Source organism: Pseudorca crassidens, chromosome 5, assembly GCF_039906515.1.
Source record: "Pseudorca crassidens isolate mPseCra1 chromosome 5, mPseCra1.hap1, whole genome shotgun sequence".
Classification (NCBI taxonomy): Eukaryota; Metazoa; Chordata; class Mammalia; order Artiodactyla; family Delphinidae; genus Pseudorca; species Pseudorca crassidens.
Genome location: NC_090300.1, coordinates 62,341,863 through 62,366,526, shown reverse-complemented (window position 1 = coordinate 62,366,526; position 24,664 = coordinate 62,341,863). Strand labels below are relative to the sequence as shown.

The 24,664-nt window shown below is 37.7% G+C and overlaps 2 protein-coding genes across 8 annotated transcripts in view; one reads left to right on the top strand and one right to left on the bottom strand.

The window, feature by feature from the left end:
• Positions 1-21,456, top strand: part of MRPL47 (mitochondrial ribosomal protein L47) — a 33,158-nt gene extending 11,702 nt beyond the window's left edge. For 3 of the 5 annotated variants that reach the window (XM_067738119.1, XM_067738123.1, XM_067738121.1), the window contains 3 exons: positions 7,227-7,357; positions 9,691-9,786; positions 11,637-12,666. In XM_067738119.1, the coding sequence (XP_067594220.1) occupies positions 7,227-7,357; positions 9,691-9,786; positions 11,637-11,760 (351 nt within the window). In that variant the 3' untranslated portion in view covers positions 11,761-12,666. Of the gene's footprint in view, positions 1-7,226; positions 7,358-9,690; positions 9,787-11,636; positions 12,667-21,331 lie in introns of those variants that run through there. The other 2 variants (XR_010943573.1, XM_067738120.1) reach the window with 2 other exon arrangements.
• The window catches only part of ACTL6A (actin like 6A), a 27,568-nt gene continuing 15,212 nt past the window's right edge, over positions 12,309-24,664 (bottom strand). For all 3 annotated transcript variants that reach the window (XM_067738116.1, XM_067738117.1, XM_067738118.1), the window contains exons 6-14: positions 21,852-21,946; positions 21,458-21,564; positions 21,271-21,360; positions 20,036-20,097; positions 19,293-19,407; positions 19,062-19,142; positions 16,998-17,093; positions 14,425-14,511; positions 12,309-12,665 (exon numbers count right to left, since the gene is read on the bottom strand). In XM_067738116.1, the coding sequence (XP_067594217.1) occupies positions 12,585-12,665; positions 14,425-14,511; positions 16,998-17,093; positions 19,062-19,142; positions 19,293-19,407; positions 20,036-20,097; positions 21,271-21,360; positions 21,458-21,564; positions 21,852-21,946 (814 nt within the window). In that variant the 3' untranslated portion in view covers positions 12,309-12,584. The remainder of the gene's footprint in view (positions 12,666-14,424; positions 14,512-16,997; positions 17,094-19,061; positions 19,143-19,292; positions 19,408-20,035; positions 20,098-21,270; positions 21,361-21,457; positions 21,565-21,851; positions 21,947-24,664) is intronic.

Below are 24,664 nucleotides of genomic sequence, written 5' to 3'. Positions count from 1 at the left end.
GGTGTTAAAGTCTCCTGCAATTATTGTATTATTGTCCATTTCTCCCTTTACATCTGTTAGTATTCATTTTATATATTTAGGTGCTCCTATATTGGGTGCATATATGTTGATGAGTGTAATATCCTCTTCTGTATTGATCCTTTTATCATTATATAGTGTCCTTTGTCTTTCTTTATGGCCTTTGTTTTAAAGTCTATTTTGTCTGATAGGAGTATTGCTACCCCACTTTCTTGGCATTTCCATTTGCATGAAATATCTTTTTTGATCCCCTCATTTTCAGACTATGTCTTTCACCCTGAAGTGAGTCTCTCAGGCAGCATATTGTAGGTTCTTGGTTTTTTAATCCAGTCTGCCACTCTGTGTCTTTTGATTGGAGCATTTAGTCCATAGACATTTAAAGTAATTATTTATTAGTATGCACTTTTTTCCATTTTAATCTTTGTTTTCCAGGGGTTATTTTATAGTTTTTCTTTGTTAATTTCTTCTTTTTGTTTTTCCTTTTGTGGCTTGATTATTTTCTTTTGTAGTATGCTTGAGTTCCTTTTTTTTTTGTTTGCCACGCTGCGTGGCTTGCAGGATTCTTAGCTCCCCAGCCAAGGATTGAACCTGTGCGCTCGGCAGTGAAAGCACAGAGTCCTAACCACTGGACCGCCAGGGAATTTTCTTGAGTTCCTTTCTTTTTGTTTTTGTGAATCTATTGTAGGTTTTTGATATGTGGTTACCATATCATAAGTATGGTATGTTGACCCGTAACTATATCTAGTTGCTTTAAGCTGATAATCATACAAGTTCAAACACATTCTAAAAGATCTACATTTTTATTCTTCCCTCCCCAACATGTTGTGATTTTGGTGTCCTGTTTTACATCTTCATGCTTATCCTTTTGCTGTTAATTGTAGTTACCATTGCTTTTACAAAATTTCTTTGATTGTTTTTTAATCTGTGTACTGGCTTATTTAAATGATTTTCAGTCCTTTTATGTATTTGCCTTTCCTACTGTGATTTTCCCTTTCCTATAGAGTCTTTCTTCTTTTCTATTTAGAGAAGACCCTTCAGTATTTCTTTTAGGGTAGGTTTAGTATTGCTGAATTCTTTTATTTATTCATTTATTTATTTGTGGTACGCGGGCCTCTCACTGTTGTGGCCTCTCCCGTTGTGGAGCACAGGCTCCGGACGCGCAGGCTCAGCGGCCATGGCTCACGAGCCCAGCCGCTCCGTGGCATGTGGGATCCTCCGGGACGGGGGCACGAACCTGTGTCCCCTGCATCGGCAGGTGGACTCTCAACCACTGCGCCACCAGGGAAGCCCTCAAATTTATTTTTATTTATTTATTTTTAAATTAAAAAAAATTTTTTTTGGCTGTGCTGGATCTTTGTTGCTGCATGAGGACTTTCTCTAGTTGCAGCGACTGGGGGCTACTGTTTGTTGTGGTGCTTTCATTTTTTTCATTTGTCTTTCCGTCTGCTATTTTGATTGGGTAGTTTCCATTATTCTGTCTTCCAGATTACTTATTTGTCCCTTCTGCATCATTTAGTATGCTATTCATTGCTTCTAGATTGGCTTTCATACTGGCAATTGAATTGTCTAATTTTGATTGGTTCATCTTTATAAAGCTTCTGGTTCCTTGTTATAGTGATCTTTATTTTTATCTGCTTTTATTTATTTATTTAAAATTATGTGTTTATTTATTTTTGGCTGTGTTGGGTCTTCGTTGCTGCTCACGGGCTTTCTCTAGTTGTGGCAAGCAGGGGCTACTCTTCATCACGGTGCGTGGGCTTCTCATTACGGTGGCTTCTCTTGTTGTGGAGCATGGGCTGTAGGCGTACAGACTTCAGTAGTTGTGGCACGTGGGCTCAGTAGTTGTGGCTCATGGGCTCTAGAGTGCAGGCTTAGGAGTTGTGGGTGAGCCACAAGTTGTGTGTGAGCAACGGGCTTAGTTGCTCCACGGCATGTGGGATCTTCCCGGACCAGGGATTGAACCCGTGTACCCTGCATTGGCAGGTGGATTCTTAACCACTGTGCCACCAGGGAAGTCCCTGCTTTTACTATTTCCATTTTGAACTCAGGGTCTGTAGACTGGTGAGGTCTATTTTATTATTTGTTCTTTCAGGGGATTTCTCTTGTTTTTTTAAATTGGGAGTAGTTCCTCTGTTTTTTCAGTTTACTAAACTTTCTCTGTCTCTGTGAATTTAGGAAAAACAGTTATCTACTGTGGTCTTAAAGGGGTGTTTTTATGTGGGAGTGTCCCTGTGTAGACTGTGTCCAGTATTCTTGGTGTGAGGGCTGGTTTTGGATGCCAGTCATGTCCTTCTTAAGAGTACTCATCTTTATTTCCTTGATAGGGGGTGTGACTGGTGTCTAGAGTCTGTGCTGGATGTGAGGCAGGGCTTCCTCTTGGCTCTGTAGCTGTCACTGCCCAGTCAGGGGTGGGGTCTGCTCCCCAGTTGTTGGAGTAGAAGCCTGAGGGTCAGGTTCAATTAGTCTCTGTTGCCCTGCCCCAAAGGAGGTGATTACTGAAGCAAGTGAGGCTCCTGTGGTCACAGCAAACCTGTGCACCACCTGTGTGGTTCTGTCTGGAAGCATCCCAGGGTCCTATCACTTTCTGTGTTTTTTGTTCCAGATCTAGTACAAGGCTGTGGCATGGAGTAGGGTGGAGGTTGGGGCATTGTGTCTGCAGGAATTGAGGTGGCTGTGCTACAACCTGAGATCTGGGCTGCCTCTGTGACAGATTTCTCCAGGACCTGTCTTCCCCAGATCTAGTGCTCAGCTGCACAGAGAGGGCAGAGCCAGGGTGCTCTCTCTGGGACACCAAGCCTGGCCTATCTGGGTACTCTTGCCCTGGGCCTGTCTGCCTGAGATTCAGCGCTTAGCTGCTTCGCATTCTTGTGGCCAGTGCCCAATGCGCCCACTGACAGTGTCTGCCTGACTAGACACTGCTCCCATGTGTGCACTGATAATAGTCTCTGTGGCTCTGCCCAGATCACATCCCAGGCACCCTGGTCTGTCTCTGCCTAAATAGACTGCATCTTTGCCCTGATCTCATGCCAGGCTACGGTGTGGAGTGAGCTAGGTCGGGGCATTAGCCCTTTCAGATTGGGAAGTACAGCAAGGCAGCAGCTGCCAGTACAAGGCTCTCTCAGACCTAATTGTTAGCAAGCCAGCATGCGTGCACTCCTCCCAAGTAGAGTCTAGGCTTCTCTAGCTCTTCTGTCTGTCTCAGCAGATTTCCCACCAGGCAAGGGGGCTTGTCTCCTCGTGTAGGACCCCAGGACTGGGATGGAAGTGCCCAGATGGTGGGTTGATCACTCCCTCCCTAGAGTGAGGGTCTGCCCATGTGAACCTTCTCTTCCTTACAGATCCTTCCCAGGGGCACAGGTCCTGACCTGATGCCCCTTTTTTTTCTGTTCTACCTGGTTACATGGAGATCTTTCGTGCAGCATTGGTTGTGTAGGAGTTCTTCTGCCAGTTGCCAGTTAGTTTTCTGTGAGAATTGTTCCACATGTAGATGTATTTTTGATGTGTTTTTTGGGGGGAGGTGAGCTCTACTTCCCCCTACTCTGCCATCTTGATTCCCCTGCTGTAGCTCAATAATATTATGTTCACATTACTGTAAAAAGGTCAACTATTATTTAGGTTAGATTTTCTTCATCATTAAAAAGAAATCACTTGGGTTCTTTATTTCCATTCCTAGAGATCATCAATCCTGTGTGTTTCCTATTTATCCATCAGAATTTCATCAGAATTTTTCTCTGCATGAAGAAATGTGCCTGATAATTTTTATTTACACAAATGTGGTTATACAGTATATACTCTTCTGAAACTTGCGTCTTCTACTTACTAGTGTATTTTGGAGATTTTTCCGTATCAGTAAGTGCAGAAGATCTGCGATTATTTTTTTCATGGCTGTACATGTTTAAGATATTTCTTTCATGTAGAGGTTTTATGTTTTATTTAGTTAGATTTATCAGGTTGTTTCTTTTTTTCATAGAGTGCTTTCAGGGTCAGCTCTTTATTGATTTTTTTCTGTTTCATAGTAAGTAGTCAGTGAGATTGGAACGCAGCTTTTTGTAATGGCTTCAGTCTTGCTGCCTTACCTCAGCTGCTTCAGGTTTCTTTCCCCACACTGCTCACCACCATTAAGACCTGATATTCCTGCAGAGAGTCAAAGAAGGTATTGGATAAAATCTCAATTATTTACCCTAATTATGGAGAAGGTTATTCTGCCTTTATAAACATTGAGTTAATCATATTTTGGGGTTTTTAAACTTTATTTTGATAAAACATGAGGCTGGCAGAAAAATTACAAGAAAAATACAAAGAGGCATCCTTCACCCAAATTCCCTATGTATTTTACCACGTTTGCTTTATCCGTCTTTGCCTCCTCTCCACATAACTACATTTTTCCTCAGCTATTTGAGAGTAAGTTATATATGTGATATCCCTTTACCCATAACTACTTTAGTGTATATTGCCCAAAAAATCCACGGATATTTCCTTATATAACCACTGTACAGTTTTCAAAATCAGGAAATTAACATTGATACTATAATCTACAGATCTTACTGAAATTTCATTAGTTATTCCAACATGTCCTTTTATAGCCAAAAAAACCCCTGGCTGGTGTGCTTTCAGTGTTGTCTCTTGAGTCTCCTTGAATCTGATTACTCAGTCTTTCTTTGTGTTTCATGACATCGACACTTTTGAAGAGGATGGGCCAATTTGGGTTTGTGATGTTTCTTATGATAATCATGATGATTGGCAGGAATATCATAGAAGTGATGCTGTATTCTTCACAGTGCATCATGTGAAGAGGCATGCAATGTTGATTTGTTCTGTTACTGAACTTGTTAGCATTAGTAATTTGGTTAGCCTGGTGTCAGGTTTCTCCACTGTAGAGTAAATTTTTCTTTACATTGAGATCATGTAAATATCTTTTAAACCCTCCAACTTGGACTCATTGGTTTTAGCATCTATTGATGATGATTTTTGCCTCAATCAGTGATTATTACTGTGATGTTTGCTGAATGGTGATTTTCTAATTTCATTGTTCATTCTACATTATTTGTTAGCTTTCTTCCGTAAGAAAGGGCTTTTCCTTTTCTCCATGTCTTCCTTTCCTTTCCTTTCCCTTTTCTTTCTTGAGTCATGCATTCCAATTTTATTCAATGAGTTAAAATCCTTTAATATCATCATTCTAGATTTGGCCAGTGTGTTTTCCTTCAAGCTGGCCTATATGTCCTCATCATTCTTTGATGAGGAACGGCAAGATATTCTGGATTCATCCTGTACTTTTCCTGCCCCAATCCTGGAATCAGCCGTTTTACAGGGGAACCCTGATTCCTTTGAATGGAGAATGGTATATTTAGAAACTAAGATCTGGGTGGTGGTACATGTTTTCATTGCTACAAAACATTTGTAAAGTAATGTTACTTTATTTTTAGGTATATTTGGCAACTCTTCTTTTAAGGAAAGTTATGCTTTAGAGACTCTTCTAGGTGGATTGGCTGTTTATAAGTAGCACATTGTTTATTTGATGAAAAAGCTTTTGCTATAATGGTGCTGTTCTAATAAGACTTTTAAACTTCAATAATAGATTATCCCCTCTCCCTGCTTTAAAAAATATATTTCAGAGGTGAACTTCAGCCCAGTAAATCATATGTACTATACTTTCTGAATTAGTAGAATCTAAAATAGTAACAGTTTTAAACTGAAAGTGATTATAATTTTTTTAACCTCAAATACAGTTTTCTCAGTGCTTTGTGACACTTTGTGACATACTACTAACGAAAATTTATCAAGAAAAGTTTTAAAAGAATTATTCTCAATTTAAGATATAAGCTGAAGCTTCAGAACTATGTAAGGACACTTTTGGCTCTGGGAAAGTTGTAAACTAGAAAAGAAAGCTCTTTGAAGTTGGCTTTTTTGAATGGGGTGTATCTAATTGATACTTTTGATTTTCTTTCTCGTCTGTTGGCATGAACTTGAATAATTGGATGTTAACTCTGTGGACTTGGTAGCCATTTATTTTCTTATCTTTGTGAGCTAACATTAGATTTCAGTTAGGAACCTCAGCCCTGACCTTGGGCAGACTCTTTAATGTAGTCAGTCAACAGCCAGGTTTACTGAGTTCCTAAGGGTCAGAGAGCTTTGTATTAGGCCCTGATCGGTGTGGTCTCTTCACTCTTCTAAGTTTGTCTGTCTTCAAGATGGGATTTGTCATTCTTACCCATCTTTTATTTCTGAAGGATTTTGTAGAAATTCATGTAGTGTGAGGATTCAGTGTGGCTTTGAGTTAAGTAGGCCATAAAAGTGCTGAGTGTGAGCTGCATATATAGATTATGAAGTAGTTTATCTAAATATGTGGCTTTCACATCTCTCTTAGGTTCCACAGCTACCTGGGGAATTATCTTTATAATCTAATACCCCTCCCCTTTTTAGGTTTCTTATAAGGAACAAGTATTTATATACAGTATTTCATAGCTGTTATGATGCTTAAGATAATACACATATATCACTACCTAAAAATGGCTCTCAGGATTTAGAATTATGAAAAAATTTAGCTCACCTGTCATTACAATCCCCAATGTATGAATATTTATTTTTGAAAAAATATATATTGCTCAGCCAATATATTATGTACAATGTCAAACATAATAGAAATGTTAAAAGAAGGAGAAAAAAAATAGAAGTTCTAATGGTATCTTCTTGTGTCTTGATGGATCTTTGGAGATTAGTATCAGGATAGGTTGGTATTCCATTCCCTATAATAGCAACAGCTGCCAAGTAGGTCAAAATACCTGCACCTGAGTGTTAGGGACACACTAATTAATTAAGGCCAAAACATAGGTTTTAATATTTAAAAAGCAGCTGTTAATCACTTCTTAATAGCTCATTGAGTTTTAAAATGATGAGTCAAATTGGGTCTCCAAAAGGAATCTATGCAAGTGTATCCTACTCCAAACAAAAGTAATATATGGAAATTTGAGCTGAATAGATTTTCATTTAAATGAAACTAAACTTGAAAAAAATTACAAAAAGTGATATTACAGACACCTATGTATATGCATACCCAGCCAGAAAGATTTTTAGGAAATATTTGACAGAATGGTTCTTTGACAGAAAGATTCATCATAGGTTTTCTGTAGCATAGTCATTGTGTGTTTTCTTTCTTTGGAATTCTGTCATGTGGTGATTGTTGAAATTATATCTTTCTATTCTCTTCTCAGGTAGTAGATTCCATGGATGCATTAGATAAAGTTGTCCAGGAAAGGGAAGATGCCCTCAGACTTCTTCAGACTGGTCAAGAAAAAGCTAGACCTGGTGCTTGGAGAAGAGACATCTTTGGAAGAATCATCTGGTACATAGTGGCTCTTCTAAGATGAGAGTGAAGTCCCATGCCTCATTCCCCATCCAGCATCTTTTAAAAATATGAGATATATTAGCTGTATCTAATATACAAAGAGGCCCCCAAACCCCTTTTGAACTTCAGGATATGAATGAAGGTAGCTGTATCTGATAGCCAGGCATCCCATTCCCATGATTCAGTTATTTATGGGTTCTTTATAATAGTGGTTCTTAATCTTACGTGAATCAAATGACCTTTTAAGAATTTGATGAAAGTTATAGATCCTTTCCCCAGGAAAAAGTTACATATGCACATGTAATTTTAGAGGGTTATAAATTCCATGAAGCTAATTTTAGGACACACCTATCCTCTTTGCCCATTAAGAACCTGGAACTATTAAAAAAAGAAGTTCTCCAGGAATAAGGCCACATGAACCGGTCTCAGTTTGCTCCCATTGCCATTAGGATAGGCCCTAGTCCAAATTTTGAATAAAATAAACAGTTTATTTTCATTAAATCTTTCCACCTTTGTGGCATCTTGTCCCCTATGTCCAGTTCCAAAGTCCTGTCAGTCGTTGGGAAAGGATGTGATAGTAAACATTCACACTGAGGTGTAAGTAATTGAGAAGACCCAGTGTATTCTCTCTTCCAGGGGTTTATTTGCATTTGGGTTGAACTACCAAAAGGAAGCATGTTCAGTAAAATTTTTGTCATCAGTCAGCAAGATGAGGAAGGCATTTTGGGTGGTTGGAGACCTTCCCTGTACTCTTGAAATTACACTACAAAACAGCACTTACGCATTTGGTAGATTGTTTTAATGGAGTTTGCGGTAATGGGGCTGCTTGGAGCCAGATTTAGGGGAGTGGCTGTGTTGTCTGTAACCGTGTAATCCAGTACAGAAAAGAGAGTAATTGCCAAAACACCTGCCTAAGAACTTTGATCTATTTTCTTTTCTTTTCTTTCTTTTTTTTTTTTTGGATCTATTTTATTTTCTACTAAACTTTATTGGGATTAATCCAATTGAGGCCAGTTAGGAAAGGGTGAGGATACGGGAGAGAATGTGTGTCAATTTTAGAATCTGTAAGAGTGCTATTCTCATTAAGGTTTAAAAATTTTTGCTTTTTAACTTTCCTGGAGTTAAACAAAGTAGGGAACAAAGCAGTTATATCAGGACTTGCCTGATGGTTCAGTGGTTAAGATGTGGCGCTTCCAATGCAGGGGGCTCCTGTTCAAATCCTGGTCTGGGAACTAAGATCCCACATGTTGCGTGGCCAGGAAAAAAAAAAAAGCAGTTACATCATCTTTCCAATGTAGCTTATTAAATGAAACATTATAATTCCAATGCCTTTTCCCTAATTTTCTGTTGCATGTTAAAATATTTAAATTGGCCTTTTAAATGCAGAGATTCTTCAAAACATTACATCTAAATTTTTTCTGACAAAAAATCATGTGGCAGTAATGTCAGAGAATACTTTTTGGATGTGTCTTTCCCTTGGTTGTTGAAAAATAGTGGTAGACTATCATCCTGCCGAACTGAGTGGATTCCTGATAAACTGAGGGAATTCAGTACCTTTATCTATTCTGCTTAAAGCAGCGTGGTTCATTGCTCCAGTGGCACTGCCTGTCAAATTATATGCTAAATGCCAAAATTACAAAGAGATTGGAACTTAGGCTTCTGATATTACAGATTAATTCTGGATTTTTAGAGAAGATTGGTTATATGCCCTGAAATTAATCCTTCTGTTACTTTTTTAATTGAAATATTTTCAAATAAATGTTTACAGTGAAATCACAATTTCCTTTTTTCCTACTCAGCATTATGATTTTTTAGGTTTTGTTATGTTGAGGTAGATATAGATAGATATCTATATCAGTTGCTGCAATTTACTTACATTTTAAAAACAAAACATATACATGTAAATATCAGTGTTTCAAATTATATGTGTGTATACATATGTATGTGTACATATATAAAATTAGTACACACATATATATGTAGTAAAAGTACAAAATATATCTGGTAATGATACACTTCAGTTTATGGCTAGAAGCTATTGTGAAAGTAGAGAACTTAGCTGTGTCTTTAAACTTTTATATATATATATATATATATATTTTAAAAGAGTGATCTGAAGCAAACATTGCAAAATATTAACATCTGCAATTTTGCAGTGGATTCATAAGTGTCTTATATTTAAACTATAAAAATTTTTAAATCTTTAAAAAGCCAATTACATCTCATTTTATTGAAAACATATTTAGTTCAAAGAAGGCTAAAACTCTGTAAAAAAGTGAAAATGTATTAAATGTTTTCTGTAGGGTGATACCTTTTTGTTTTCTTGGCAGGCACAAGTTCAAGCAGTGGCCTATACCTTGGTACCTAAATAAAAGATACAATAGAAAACGATTCTTTGCAATGCCCTATGTGGAACGTTTTGTCAGGTGAGCACAAGTACCATTAGTACTAAAGTGTATCGTTACATCAGATGACGTGTGTTAAGCTTTTATATAAATAATACATGTTCATTGTCCAAAAACTAGAAAAATCAGGTAAAAAAAGAAATTAGTCTTATGTAATTTCACCATCCAGAAATAGCTACTGTTAACATTTTAATGTATATCCTTTGAAAAGTTTTATTGTCTTTCTGTTCATCGATCTGTTCTGTGGAAGTAGATGATTAAATCTTTTTGGATTGTTAAAAGGAAGGTCCAAATACTTTGCTGCATAGAATGTGAGCTCATGTTATTGCAGGGCGTGGTGAAATGAAATAAGCAATTGAAGAAATTAACTGCACTGGCTTTTCCTCCTCGCTGTCTCCAAACCTAATGTGCAATTTGATGCTTTTGTCCCTTAGCCTTAATAGGTGAAGCTGTAAATAACGTGACTTTAATGTATGAGAATTTATGAATGCAGTGTCACTTTTACAGGCCTTAAATATATTGTTTTTGAAACTACCTTTAGCCTTACCTTCAGAACATGCAGCATAATCTTCTGAATATTCTTAAGAATAGCAAACCTTTAACATGGGTTTATTTTTTTAAATGGCCAAAATTTAGTTGGAGCAAAGACTGATGAATAGAATGCGTAATCTGATTTCAACTTTGTTTAGTCTTACTTTATACTTAATTTATAAAGTAGCTTATATATTTTGTATATGTATTTCTATCTCTATCCAAATATAACCCTTATCTCAAATTTCTGTGACCTCCCCCATAGCACTGGCATATTGTAGTTATTCAGTACCTTTTTTTTTTTTTAATATAAAGGCCTTTATTTCACCTTCACTCTGGAATGAGTTTTGCTGAATATAGAATTCTTTTTTTAATAAATTTATTTATTTTTGGCTACATTGGGTCTTCATTGCTGCGTGCAGGCTTTCTCTAGTTGCGGCAAACAGGGGCTACTCTTCTTCGTTGCGGTGCACGGGCTTCCTATTGCGGTGGCTTCTCTTGTTGCGAAGCACGGGCTCTAGGTGCACGGGCTTCAGTAGTTGTGGCTCGCAGGCTCTAGAGCACAGGCTCAGTAGTTGTGGCACATGGGCTTCGTTGCTCCGCGGCATGTGGGATCTTCCTGGACCAGGGTTTGAACCCGTGTCCCCTGCATTGGCAGGTTGATTCTTAATCACTGCACCACCAGGAAAGTCCCAGTACCTGTCTCTTAACTGTATTGTTATATTTCAATTTAAGTACAGTAGAGGCTAGGCATCCATGAATTTATCATTTGCAATTTTGATAATTCCAAAGTGACCTTGTAAGTCAACATAATTTAGCTGAGGCACAAAGGCCTAATGCCCTGGGATGCTGATAGGTAGAGGCAAACCCAGAGTGGCTAGCCCAGCTAGCACTAAGCATCATCTCTTAGCATGGCTTTATTCTCTCAGTGGTGGGGAAATGATGTTAGACTGAGTGCTATTTGAAATTAGGGAATTCCTAAACACCTCAGGATGTATCTCAGGATGTAAAATATCTAATGTATTCTATAAAACTACATTATTTCTAAAAATAAAGGAGAAAGCCCAGTCTGTTAGAGGCTCACAGGTCTGTTCTTTCTTTCCAGTCAGGAAATAGGAAGGAGAATTGGTGTAGCGTTACAGATGCTTTTGATTTCATGTTTATCTTTGACTTGTGTAGGTTTACAATGATTATTCAAGTTTAATAATATACATTACACACCTAATACAGAGACGGGCATGATTGAGGTCTTTAAGTGATTGATTTGGACATATGTTGACAGTACCGAGTAACAGGGAAATAGTTTTGTATAAATTGCTGTTATGCTTTTATTTACCTAGATTGAGAACTGAGAAACAAGCCCGCATCAAAGCAAGGAAGAGAAGTTTAGCAAGCAAGAAAGAAAAGTTTCTTCAGGAAAAGTTTCCACATCTTTCTGAAGCCCAGAAGTCAAGTCTTGTCTAAGATAGCTGAACTCTTAATTTACCATTTTGTTTTTCTTGGATTACAATCTGTATACAAAAGTAAATACATATTAAGTGGTTTATAAATAACTTGTGTTTTTAGTCATATGACTGTCGACCGTTTTAAGTGTTATTATGGCATGCTAAATCTGGAAGTGGTCAAAATCAGGTATAAAGTTCAGATTAAATTCCCATTTTATAAATTCTGACATCTAAGCAGACTTTTAATCGCCCGTATCTTAGAGTGGGAAAGTGATATAACTGCTATAGCAAAGGCAATAAGGTAATTTTGGAATTCAGGTAACCTTTTCACTACTATTGTTACTAGATATGAAGGGGCTATGGATTCTACTGTTAATAAACAGTGCGTACTTCCATTCAAAATAATGATAAATATATTTAGTACTTAAAGTGGCAAGTTACAACACAGCAGTCCACAAAAAAAGTATTTCTGGAGTGCCTAGTAATTTTTATTTAATTTTGAAAGCCTAAGGTAAAAAACATAGGCAGTAAGTTTTACTAGTCAATAAAAAGCAATTCTACCATAAACAGAGTTGGAAAGCATTTTACTGAAAGCAAAATATTTAGAGAAAATAGACATTTATACAAAATTATAAAATGCTTGTAATAAGAATAAGTGCATTTCAAGGAAAGCACAAACTTATTTTAATTTACAGAGCCAGTTAAAGCCTTAAAAAATTTAAGTGGAAATTGAAATATGCAAAAATGTATAAACATTCTACAAAAGATGGTTGTTCTTTTCCTGAGTATACTAAAGCTATGAAACGTAAGGTGACAAAGAAGGTAGTTGTTTGGGAACTCTTCTCAAGGGCATTTCCTTTCTACACACTGCTTCCCTCCTTCTTCATATTCTTGTTTGGAAATCCACATCTGCTGAAAGGTGCCCTGTGAAATGGAAAGAAAAAATTACGTATGTACCTTTCTATTAGAAAATTGTTTCTTTTAATACCTTCATTATCACAACTCCTAATTTTTGAAGAACTCTTAAACCCCTCCCCAAATAGTACTCAAATTACACCCTTCTGGGCTTCCCTGGTGGCGCAGTGGTTGAGAATCTGCCTGCCAATGCAGGGGACACGGGTTCGAGCCTTGGTCTGGGAAGATCCCACATGCCATGGAGCAACTAGGCCCGTGAGCCACAATTACTGAGCCTGCAAGTCTGGAGCCTGTGCTCTGCAACAAGAAAGGCCGCGATAGTGAGAGGCCCACGCACCGTGATGAAGAGTGGCCCCCACTTGCCGCAACTAGAGAAAGCCCTCGCACAGAAATGAAGACCCAACACGGCCACAAATAAATAAATAAATAAATAAAATTACACCCTTCTTTTTTCTGCCCTCTCCAGAACGTGCAAAGACACTATTTAGTCTTGCCCAAGTTTATATAGAATATTAAATCTTTCTATACTGTCATGAGGATTTAGAAAATGCTGGGAAAGGAAGATGAAGAGTTTAGCTATGATGGACTGATTAAGGCAACAACAAATTGTTGGAAGGCTTGATCCTAGTACAGCATTGATGAAATGTTCTAGCATTTGGTTAATGGTAACGTTTAGAACTCAAACTAGGATAAAGTTTTACAAGTACACAAACGACAGTACACACGCACTATGCAAAATAAACAGAAGGTCAAAGGAGGAAAATGACTAAAGGAGGAAGGAACGTGGACTACATTACTACTAAGACGTGTAAGCAGAAGAAATCCATTCCCTATGATTATTCAAGTGGATTCATATATTGTTTTGTTTCATATCCAGTTTTGAACTAAGATCATTAAAAGACTAGAAACAGAACATAGACCAGAAATATATAAATGGACAGTTACAAACATTTAATAGTTAATAGCTTTTTAAAATGTTTAGCATAAGTACTTAGTGACATTTACTTTGGCTGCTCTGAGGTGAAGGGGAAATCCTCCAAATTTATGGTGCAGATAAGTACAAGGACTTCCTCCTGATTCACAGTAGGCACCAGTCCAAGCAGCATGCAAACCCCAACACCATGACTTCACCATTTGCCCCAAGAACCAATTCCTGACATACTCTACCTCACCAACAGGCCAGGGAGCAACCAGAACCCAAGAAGGAATGATTTAATTTTTTTTTTTTTTTTTTTTGCGGTACGCGGGCCTCTCACTGTTGTGGCCTCTCCCGTTGCGGAGCACAGGCTCCAGACGTGCAGGCTCAGTGGCCATGGCTCACGGGCCCAGCCGCTCCGCGGCATGTGGGATCTTCCTGGACCGGGGCATGAACCCGTGTCCTCTGCATCGGCAGACGGACTCTCAACCACTGTGCCACCAGGGAAGCCCGGAATGATTTAATTTTAAATGTGCTGCAGATAAGTCCTGACCAGAGCCAATGGGAGTATTATTAAAAGAGGCGAGGATAAGTTAACAGATGCCCGCCTCTGTGTGAAAGGGGAAACTGTAATTAGGCTGACAATACCCACTAAAAAGGCATTGAGGCATTTTGTCATTTTGGAACATGTAAAACTGGCATCAGGTCCTCTACTAATTTGATAGCTAAAAACTGCGAAGATAAATGATCCATGGGGATTTTTAGTCTTTCTACTAAATTCAGTATTTCCAGTGATACATTTAAATTAAATAAGAATCTTCAACTATTTTGCAAAGTAGTTTATCTACTAACCAAAGAAGCTAGAATGGAGCCACCGATCCATGAACTAAACCTCCGTTCCACTGTTGTATTATTTGCAATCAGTTTCAACCGCATACTCTAAGATAGAAAGGGAAGAATAAGTATTAGTAGGATCAAATAGAACAAGTGACTCAACTTAGGAAATTCAAGTTATGACCTTTTAGTGGGTCTGGTTCAAGCACTAATTACACATGATTATTTTGTAGTAGCCAGATTAATAGTAGGCATAGGTTGGACTACTGTATAGGATTTTAAAGTACTTTGATTATGTCTTGTAATGTGTAGTTGAATAAGAAAATAAATTATATAAACCTTACAAAACTGCATACTAGACAGCATGGCATTCAGAATTTAATCCTAAAACAGCAAAATAAGTACTTAACACTATAAATCAGGTACTATGCTAAGTGCTTCATATATTATTTCATTTTGTCCAACACCAAGTATAATTATTATCCCAACCTGCTGCCCTTTCTGTAGTGCTCCTCAACTTTCTAACTTACTTTTTTAGGCCTTCAAAATCCCTCCTCTCTTAGTTCATCCCTCAAGGGTTGAATCTTAGTTCAACCCTCCCTATTCCTCCCTGCCCCCATCCAAATCAAAACACAGACATAAGATCTCAGGAAAGTTTATTCACACTGCTTTCTTTCAAGTTAGTGTTTCTGTTCTGCTGGAACACTCTCTCAATAAACATGGTTTTATGGCTCAGCACTATCCCTATCTCACTTCCTGTATGGAGAGATTTTCCCCCTACCTAGGAATTTGCTTCTGGGGATAGTTCTCAAATTGTTGATACTTACCAATTATTCTATATATGAACATACAGTTTGAGTCTTTTTCACAGTGAAATAACTGTGTATGTAGCAGGGGTATGTGGAATGGGAGGGAGGGGTGCTGAGAGCAGGAGGGATGAACACAGGGTTTTGTAGGTGAGGAACTGGTTGATATCTATTACAATGGATTTCATTAAATTTTAATTGCCTCCTAAAAGACAAGGATAGTATCTAACTGGTCTTGACCAGACCTGGGACAGCCCAAGTCTATATTCATTATTCTGGGACTTTTATGAAATCTAATGATTAGTACTATAATTAAGGTAGATGCCAGGTCAGTCTATATCTCCAAGAATGTAAGGAGGTATCAATCTTGTGCCTATATCAATACTTACATAACAAATATAAAAATGTGGCATATGTAAAACAGTCCTTTATATGAGAAACCAAAGGCTATCAAGTACACAAATTCTATAGATTCTGTTAGGGCCTATGTAATCTCTAATAAAGTTTTTTAAAATGTAATATTTATCGCAAAATACCTTACAAAAAACTACTTGATGGAAGTTTAAAAATCTAAAGACTATGACTACTACTCTGTTACTAATGTACCACGTAAACTACCTTCTCCCTAAACCAGGTTCTTCTGTCCTTTTGAAAGTTATCACAGTGCACCAAGGGATGTTTTTAAAACATAAAAGCTCTTTAGTCCTCTGCCAGATTTTATCTTGTAAGTTTGCTATTAATAAGTGACATGACCTGGAACCTATCTCTGTGGGTTGAACTGTATCCTCCAAAGAGGTATGTTGATAATCCCTGGTCGCTGTGAATGTGACCTAATTTAGAAATAGAGTTTCTGCAGATGTAGGGTGGACCCTTAATCCATTACAACTAGAGTTCATTTAAGAGGACATACCCACAAAGGGAGAATGCCACATGTCAACGGGGATAGACACTGAAGTGCTATAACTGCAACCCAAGAAACGCCAAGGATTGCTGGCAAATCATGAGATGCTAGAAAGAGGGAAGGAAAAATTCTCTTCTGTACGTTTCAGAGAGCATGGCCCTAATGACATGTTGATTTCAGACTTCTAGCTTCCAGAACTGAGAGGTAATAAATTTCTGTTGTCTTAAGCCATCCAGTTTGTGGTACTTTGTTACGGCAGCCCTAGGACATAATATACCATCGTGCTCATCTTTCCAGCCATATAGCTCTCCCCACTTCTACACAGACTATAAGCCAACTACTTCAAAATATTGGAATATGCCATCTTCCCTTCATATTCTGCACATGGTATTCCCTCTACCTAGATGTCCTTTCATAAACTGCCAACCAGCTGAACTCCTGTTCATTCAAACAGCTTCTTAATGAGGCTTTCTCTGACACTCCTAGGGAGTTAAGTGCTTTCCCCTCAGTGTTCTTAAGAGGGCCTGGTTGATGACATACTGAACCACTTAGCACATTACAGTTTTTATTTTCTGCATGTCTACTCCTCCTAACTGACTAAGCCCTTGGTGGGAAGGGACTATATTTTCTATCCTTAGTGCCTAACAGACTATAGGTACTTAAGTATGGAATCAATGAATAAAGTGAGATTCAGACAGTACAACAGTAACTAATAGATGTCATCTAGAAAAATTTGATTAATAAGGGGTATTAACTTTAAGTAATACCATACCAGGCAGACACAAAATACCATCAACCTACTGAAAAACAAACTATATAAAGTTCCACCAGCAGTGAGGATACATATGACTGAAAAATACCACTAAAGAACAAACAAAACTTACCGGGGGTGTTTTCTGAGAGAGTTCTCTATTCAACCTGTCAGTAAAGCTCTGAATTAGCGTGTTTCCTCCTGCCACTATAACGCTGCCATAGAGACCCTGGGATGAAAACAAAAATAAATTAGTTCCAAATGTTTCCAACAGTTTTAAATACAACTACAAATAAAACCATGTCTTCCAGTAAAATTTTCCCTTTTTTAATTTTTACTTCTACATAGACCTACTAGTTTAATCTAGTGGTTCTCAATCCTGGCTGCATTCAACTCATTAGGGAGCTTTTAAAACACCAATACCTGGGGGCAATTAAATAAAAATCTCTGGGGATGGGGTCCAGGAAAAGTTTTTGTTGGTTTATTTAAAACTCTCCAGATGAGGGCTTCCTTGGTGGCGCAGGGTTAAGAATCCACCTGCCAATGCAGGGGACATGGGTTCGAGCCCCGGTCTGGGAAGATTCCACATGCTGTGGAGCAACTAAACCCGTGCGCCACAACTACTGCAGCCCGTATGCCTGTGCTCCACAACGAGAAGCCTGCGCACCGCAACAAAGAGTAACCCCCTGCTCTCTGCAACTAGAGAAAGCCCACGCGCAGCAACAAAGACCCAACGCAGCCAAAAATAAATAAATTTATAAAAAAAGAAAACTCTCCAGATGATTCTACTGTGCATTAAAATTTAAGAATCACTATCTTAAAGCAATTATTCTACAATCCAATCATAATTTTCTGGCAGATAGCTGCCAGTATTTCATTAGAGGTATATTTCATAATTACATCATCTCAGAATGTACATCTAGAAGTTGCAATGTTTAAAATTAGGCAAGGTTTAATGATTATGGTGGATAATGCATACTCTGACAACAGTCCTGGCCAAAATGACTGCTACCTTTCTCTTCTGCAGAGATGAACTTTTTCAAAATCCACGTGCTGAGGCCTCCCCCGCCAAAAATAAATTCTCAGTAATAAGGAGTATATCTACCTCTAATCTGCATGTATGCATCAGAAAGTTAAATGTCAGCCTGCTTTTATAGTGGCTAAATTCATATTTTAAAAATTTATTCCAAATGTCTAAATCATCTAACTTTTGAAAGAGAAAATGGAATATAGAAGCATCTCCTCCTCTGCAGTCAACAATAGTTTAAAGGAGAAAACTCAATAAAAAACAAAGTTAGCAATGTCTTACAGTAAATGTACTTCAAATCAACTGCCTTCCCCTTGAGTTTATACTAAAAAATTGCATGCTTACAACCCCATTATCCTAGAAGCAGCACATCCCAGGCAGGTAATTAGTTGAAATAAAGAACATTTTTCATAACTACCTGGAAGTCTTTTTTGAACAACATGATTTTTTATAGACCCTTAGCTATTAGCACAATGCTCTAAGCAAATGCATTAACTCAAAGAAAATCAAGGCAATACGTTGGCTGCAAATTAAATCTAGCATTTAAATAAGATATAATCTATCTAATAATTAGTATGGTATGGAATATGGAGTTAGTCCTTAAAACTTGGCAAGAAATAAACTGATGAAACAAACAGCTTGGAAAAGCACAAAAAATATGAAGTTTATATCTAAACTCCATGTAAAAGTTACATAATTTAAACCTTAAACCACACCTTCCTGAAAAATAAAAAGTAAAACTGCACTAGGTACATTAAAAATCACCAATAATCTGTATCTCGGTATGTCACGTTTTAGGAAATCTCTAGAACAGCGGTGTCCAAAAGAACTTTCTGTGATGATGGAAGTGTTCTACATCTGCACTGTCATAGAGCAGCAACTAGCTACATTTATAATGTGGCTAGTGCAACCGAAGAATTGAAATTTAAATTTCTGTTTATTTTAACTGAATTGCCACATGTGGCCAAAAGCTACCACAGTGGACACAGCTCTAGAGTTTTGCATTTTTCCTTTTCTAGTAGAACTTCATTTTTTTACATATTTTTACAAAATGGACTTCAAAGTCAATGGCCAAAGTTGCCAACTTAAATAATGATGGCCATTATAAATAATGGGGCACTAGATTGCCCTAAAAGATACCTTTATGCCATAAATGAGACTGGCACTTACTGGTCTGATATCAATATCGCACATTCCAACACTTGTAGTGACAACATGACTGACGCCCAGCATTGTATTTCCTGATAACCCCTATAACAAAATAGAAATGAGTAGTCACACAGAAGACCTTCAAACAATAAAGCACATCCAAAAAAGCTAAGTCAGTCTTATTTAGGTTTTGTAATTACAAGATATCTTTAAAGGAAAAACCAGGCTAATTATAAAAATAAGCTTTTATACCTTTACATTGGAAGGGTCAAATAATCCTTCAGGAATCTTTAACCGTTCTGCTCCAAAATCACAGTTGTAGCCATTGGGGAATTCATAATGAACAGTTGGCATCTGTGCGGCTACTCTGAAAACATATCAAACAATATTAAACAAAAGACAAAAACAATCCTCTTCAGAATTATAAACTACTAAGGAATCATCAACTTATAAGAAAGCAGAGGGATATCTTATTTTCTTTTAAAATGTTATTCAGTATTTCTTAACTTTTTACCTTTAGACCAGTTAAGCATATTCTACAATTTTTTAAACTAAACAAATCAATTTCTTTCCTCATTTATGAAGTACACAGTTCAAAAAAAATCTTTTTTTTAAATTTTTATTTATTTTTGGCTGAGTTGGGTCTTCGTTGCAGTGCGCGGGCTTCTCATTGCAGTGGCTTCTCTTGTTGCAGAGCACGGGCTCTAGGGTGCACAGGCTTAGTTGCTCCACGGCATGTGGGATCTTTCCGGACCAGGGCTCAAACCTGTGTTCCCTGCATTGGCAGGCGGATTCTTAACCACTGTGCCACCAGGGAAGTCCCTACAGTTTTTTTTAAATTGAAGTACAGTTGATTTACAATGTTTTGTTAGTTTCTGGTGTATAGCGAAGTGATTCAGTTATATATTAAGTATACAGTTTTTTTAAAAGATTAGTATGAAGGTTTTAATAAGCTATTAAGTTTTAAGTCTTGTAGAAAAAATAAGAAAACATACTGTTCATCGTAAGTTGAATCTGATACTTGAAGTACTGAGGCTTGAAAATCCTGGATAACACACTATGGATTTTAAAAAAAGGATAAGAAACAAAATTATTGAGATTTGTCTTTGCAGTCTATACTTTTGTAACATTATTTTAAAAACACTTTTCTTAATGAAACTGTACCACATTCCTGGATGGCTAACTCATTTCAAGGGTATAAATCTACCCAGTAAGGACTCTGAGCATCAAGAAACCCAATTCTAAACACTCGCATTATAAGTTAAATTATATAACATTTAAATTACAACCATTATGGAAAAATGATGAGATAAAAAAACAAGTGGGAACCCTTGTACCCCAGTCCTGCATAACAAAATTGGTTTTAGAACACTGTTTTCCCATTTTTAAAATTTTTTTCTTTAAAATTTTTATTGGCTTATAGTTGATTTACTGTTTTTCCCTTTAAAATAAGCTTAGAAGCAAGATTTCATTAGCTGAATATATATAAAATGCATATATATTGTATCTTATGGAATTTTTAATGACTGACATAGTATAAAACAGTTAAAAAATTTGCAGTGAAATACATAGGACCTCTGAGCTGCTAAGGAAAAATCCTGTCTAAGGTCTAGGCGCAATTATTAATCATTTTCACAATTTTTCCTTGTACTAAACACCCACAAAAAAATCTTTATCCTTAGGTGTAAGAAACTGTCAAATAGGATATATCCCTGCCATAGTAAATGATGACTTTCATATCCTTTTACCTTTTACTGTTAAAAATGAATGTATATTGTGGTGTGAGAGGTTGTTTTACTAACCTCTCCCGTCAGTAAGTCATGTTCAGAGATGGATTTTCAGTAAAGAAAACCTTTTGTTGGCTCCTTGCTGTGAACAGTAACACATTTTTTTACATAGCTGACTCATATTAGGAAAGGGAACGTAACTGAGCCATACCAGCAGGTCTCTATACACTAAAACCATTTTCTTAGTCAAAAAATGTACAGAATAGCATAATGCTTGTTTTTATCCCAAAGCTCCTTTCAGGTCTCACCACAGTAATCCAAGTGAATATAGTTTGTTGAGATATCTGACAAGCATGAAAAGCACCCCCCTACTCTGCCAAAAGCTATTAATTTTGTTTGTAAAATATCATTAAAAATATAAGTTTGAAAATATAAAGTGCTCATACTCTAGTCAAAGACTTACAGCCTATAATGCTTTCGTAAAGAGAATAAGGGTTACTTACGTTACACATGTAATTGTGCCAAGACCTTGTAACCTGTGGCAACTTCTCTTTTCTTTTCCAGTTTGCTGGAGATCCTTCACGAACAGCTTCCTGAGTGCCAAGAGCAAGTGCTAGGTTAACAGAGTTCACAACATGGGGGTGGGGAGTTGGAGGTAAATCCCAGAAATAAAATTCATTCATCACTTACTTTTGATGCAATCATATATGGAGGAATCAGTTCTATATTCATTTCTTGGAAGAGTTCTCTGCACTGCATAGTAATAAAGTCTCCAGCAAGAGGGGATTTTACAATGCCTATGAAACAGATTAAACAAGGCTAAGAAAGCATTCCATCCAAACTCCCTGGGACAAATTTCCTCTGTGTATTTATACATGATTAATTGTTTTCAAGCAGAATTAATGGAACTATCCCTCCAGGCATGAATGAAGCCATGCATCAGTTTTAAATATACACTATATACTAAAGATTAAAAAAAAAACACTTAAAGACATGACTGGGAAACTGATATACTTTGATAGTCCAAGTCATTGCTTTATTTCATGATCTGTGTCCTCTGTGCACCCTGGTTAAATACAGTTACCTTGCTGAAGGACATAGCCATCGTGAACTGGAATTGCAGTGGTATGAGTGGCTCCACTGTCCAAGATAAGCCCAGTAGAACGACCATTAGCAAATCTAGTTTAAAGCATTAAGGAAAAGAAAGTATCAAGGTTCCTAAAATAATGTTTATTGTAAAGGGAAGGTTTTATTAAGGCATTTTTAAAACATGTGCGTTGTGGCTTAAAATGCGTTAAAAAAAAATAAAATAGGGCTTCCCTGGTGGCTCAGTGGTTGAGAGTCCACCTGCCGATGCAGGGGACACGGGTTCGTGCCCTGGTCCAGGAGGATCCCACATGCTGTGGAGCGGCTGGGCCCGTGAGCCATGGCCGCTGAGCCTGCGTGTCTGGAGCCTGTGCTCCGCAACGCGAGAGGCCACAACAGTGAGAGGCCCGCGTACCGCAAAAAAAATTAAAAAATAAATAAAATAATAAAATAAATACGGGGATGAAAGTTGGCATCAAATAATAACTCTGGTTTCAAAACAAATGAGAACAGGCAGGACTTCCAGAATGGTGGTGTGAGGAAGTCAGAGAAACCTTTATCCCAGAGAGACATCTGTTAAACTGGTCCAAATTAGCACAATTATTCAAAGTCCCTGGCACAGATCAAAGGGCTTACAACAAACTGAGAAGCATTTAACAAAATCTATAGAAACTTGGTAAGAACAGTGGGAGGCTGTGACATTTGAGATAAGAACTAAAACCATTCTCACATAGGATTAAAGAACCATTTCAGCAGTTTGGCAGGTGAGTGGCTGTTATCATCATCTCCCCCAACTCAATAGGAAGAGCTATTCCAGGCAGATTCAACAGCCAGTGAATATCAGCAGACTCCACTTATCCCATTTTCCACAGCTCTGTGCTGCAGGAGGCCTACATCACGTGACCATCATAAACCAACATTTAGGAGTAGAGCCATTCACTGGATCATCAAATATTTACTGAGCATCTATTATGTGCCTAGTGATAGGTCTGGTGCCCAATAAAGGAGGGCAGCAGGGAGGTCATTCTCTCACTAGCACTCCTTAAGCAGAGAAGACACGAAGAGGTGAACCAAAACTGTCTCTGCCCTGAAGGATATCCTGATAAGTGCAGCAGAGATCAATAAAGCTATAAAAAGAACAGTTTGAGATGCCATGGGAGAGTATATAGGAATATAACCGGTCCCTGGGAAATTCAATTGTAAGCTGGGGAGGGGGACATGGGGAAGAGGAGAAACATGCGGGAAGGCGAGGAGGCAAGAGAGCATAGTGAAGAGGTCAGGGAAGTGCAGCATAGTTCAGTGGGGCCTGAAAGGAGAAGAAAGGCAAGGCTGTGGAAGATGATTCTGGCTTAAATCAGCAGACTGGCAATTAACAAAGATGATCAGAGCTGCAGTGTGAAGACTGGGCAAGATAAGAGGAAGGGGTGCACCTAATGCAATGGCAGTGGATAGAGAAATAAATGGATTTGAGGGTTTGGTTTGGGGCCAGGGGAGGCTGGAGAATAGACAGGTCTTGATAACTACAAAATCTGAAGGGTTAATGAGAAAGATTTCTGGTCTAGACAACTGGGAGTAAGATACTACACAAAGGAGAAAGAATAAATTTGATGGGAGAGAAGAATTTTGGATATATTGAGTTTAAAGTGCTTAAACAGATAACTAATAGAAAAAAGTTCTAGTAGACAGCTGGACGTGGGCCTGGAGCTCACAAGAAAGATCTGGGATACAAACATGGATTTGGAATTTGTCAGTGTATAACTGGTATCTGAAGCCAAGGAAATAGATAGTTAAACCAGAAAGAACATGTCAAGAGGGATGAAGGGCTAAGGGCAGAGAACTAAGGCATGGGCAGGAACGATCAGAGGAAAGAGGTCTGAGAATAAATGGCCAGAACGATAGGTTAGTAATTTATCTTTGCTATTACTGGTACTCCATTGATCTCTGGTCATCTATATACATAAACACTAATTTTATCTCTGTTAGTACAAAGTGATACAGTAACACCAGACTAAAAGTATGTAAGCTCTCCTGAAGATGGCAATTATAAAAACCTGGACAAATTATTTTAAGTGACCATTTTAAGATACTGGAAAGTATTCAAAAGTAGTCAAAACTCAGCCAAAACTTATCTTCATGAAACTGCAACCAGAGGGGGTAAAAACTGCAAGTTTGCAGCTTCCTCGCCTAAAAGTGCTTCCCAGCTCCATGGCTATGGTTCAGGAAAGCAGTGATGAAAAATCGCAACTTTACCACCTTGAGTGAACACAGAAAGGAGTTCAGGGGTGGAAGAAAAGCTGGACATTTAAGGTAGAAACTCTGGAAGAAAGAGAACCACAGAAGGGATAAAACCCAAAATCTGAGTATAAAATCTACCCAAATCTCTGGTTGACAACTGAACTATTCAACTGCAGGACTGCAGGGGGACCAACAAAATGCAGAGAACAGAAGGGCAATGCATTCTTGAAAAACAGAGGTGCACCAATGAGTTCTGTGATTTTGCTACCTTTTTAAATCAATGAATTCTCCAACAGCATGCAGCTCTGACAGGAGAAGGCTGAAGCCTGCCTCGCAAATTGAGGTGTCAAGAGGACAGAGCCTGAGGCTGGCAGATAAGAGCCCAGCTATCAATTAAGTCAGATAAAACAATACTACTCTTCTTACTAATATTTTTGTTTTGGAAAACAGAGTTATCTTTTTCATAAAACTGTTATTTTTGTCGACGTTAATGTGTGTATTTTTGTTATTTTTAATTAAATTAATAAGAAAATGTTAAAAGGAGTCTTAGTTTTAAATTCTCAAACAGTAATATTG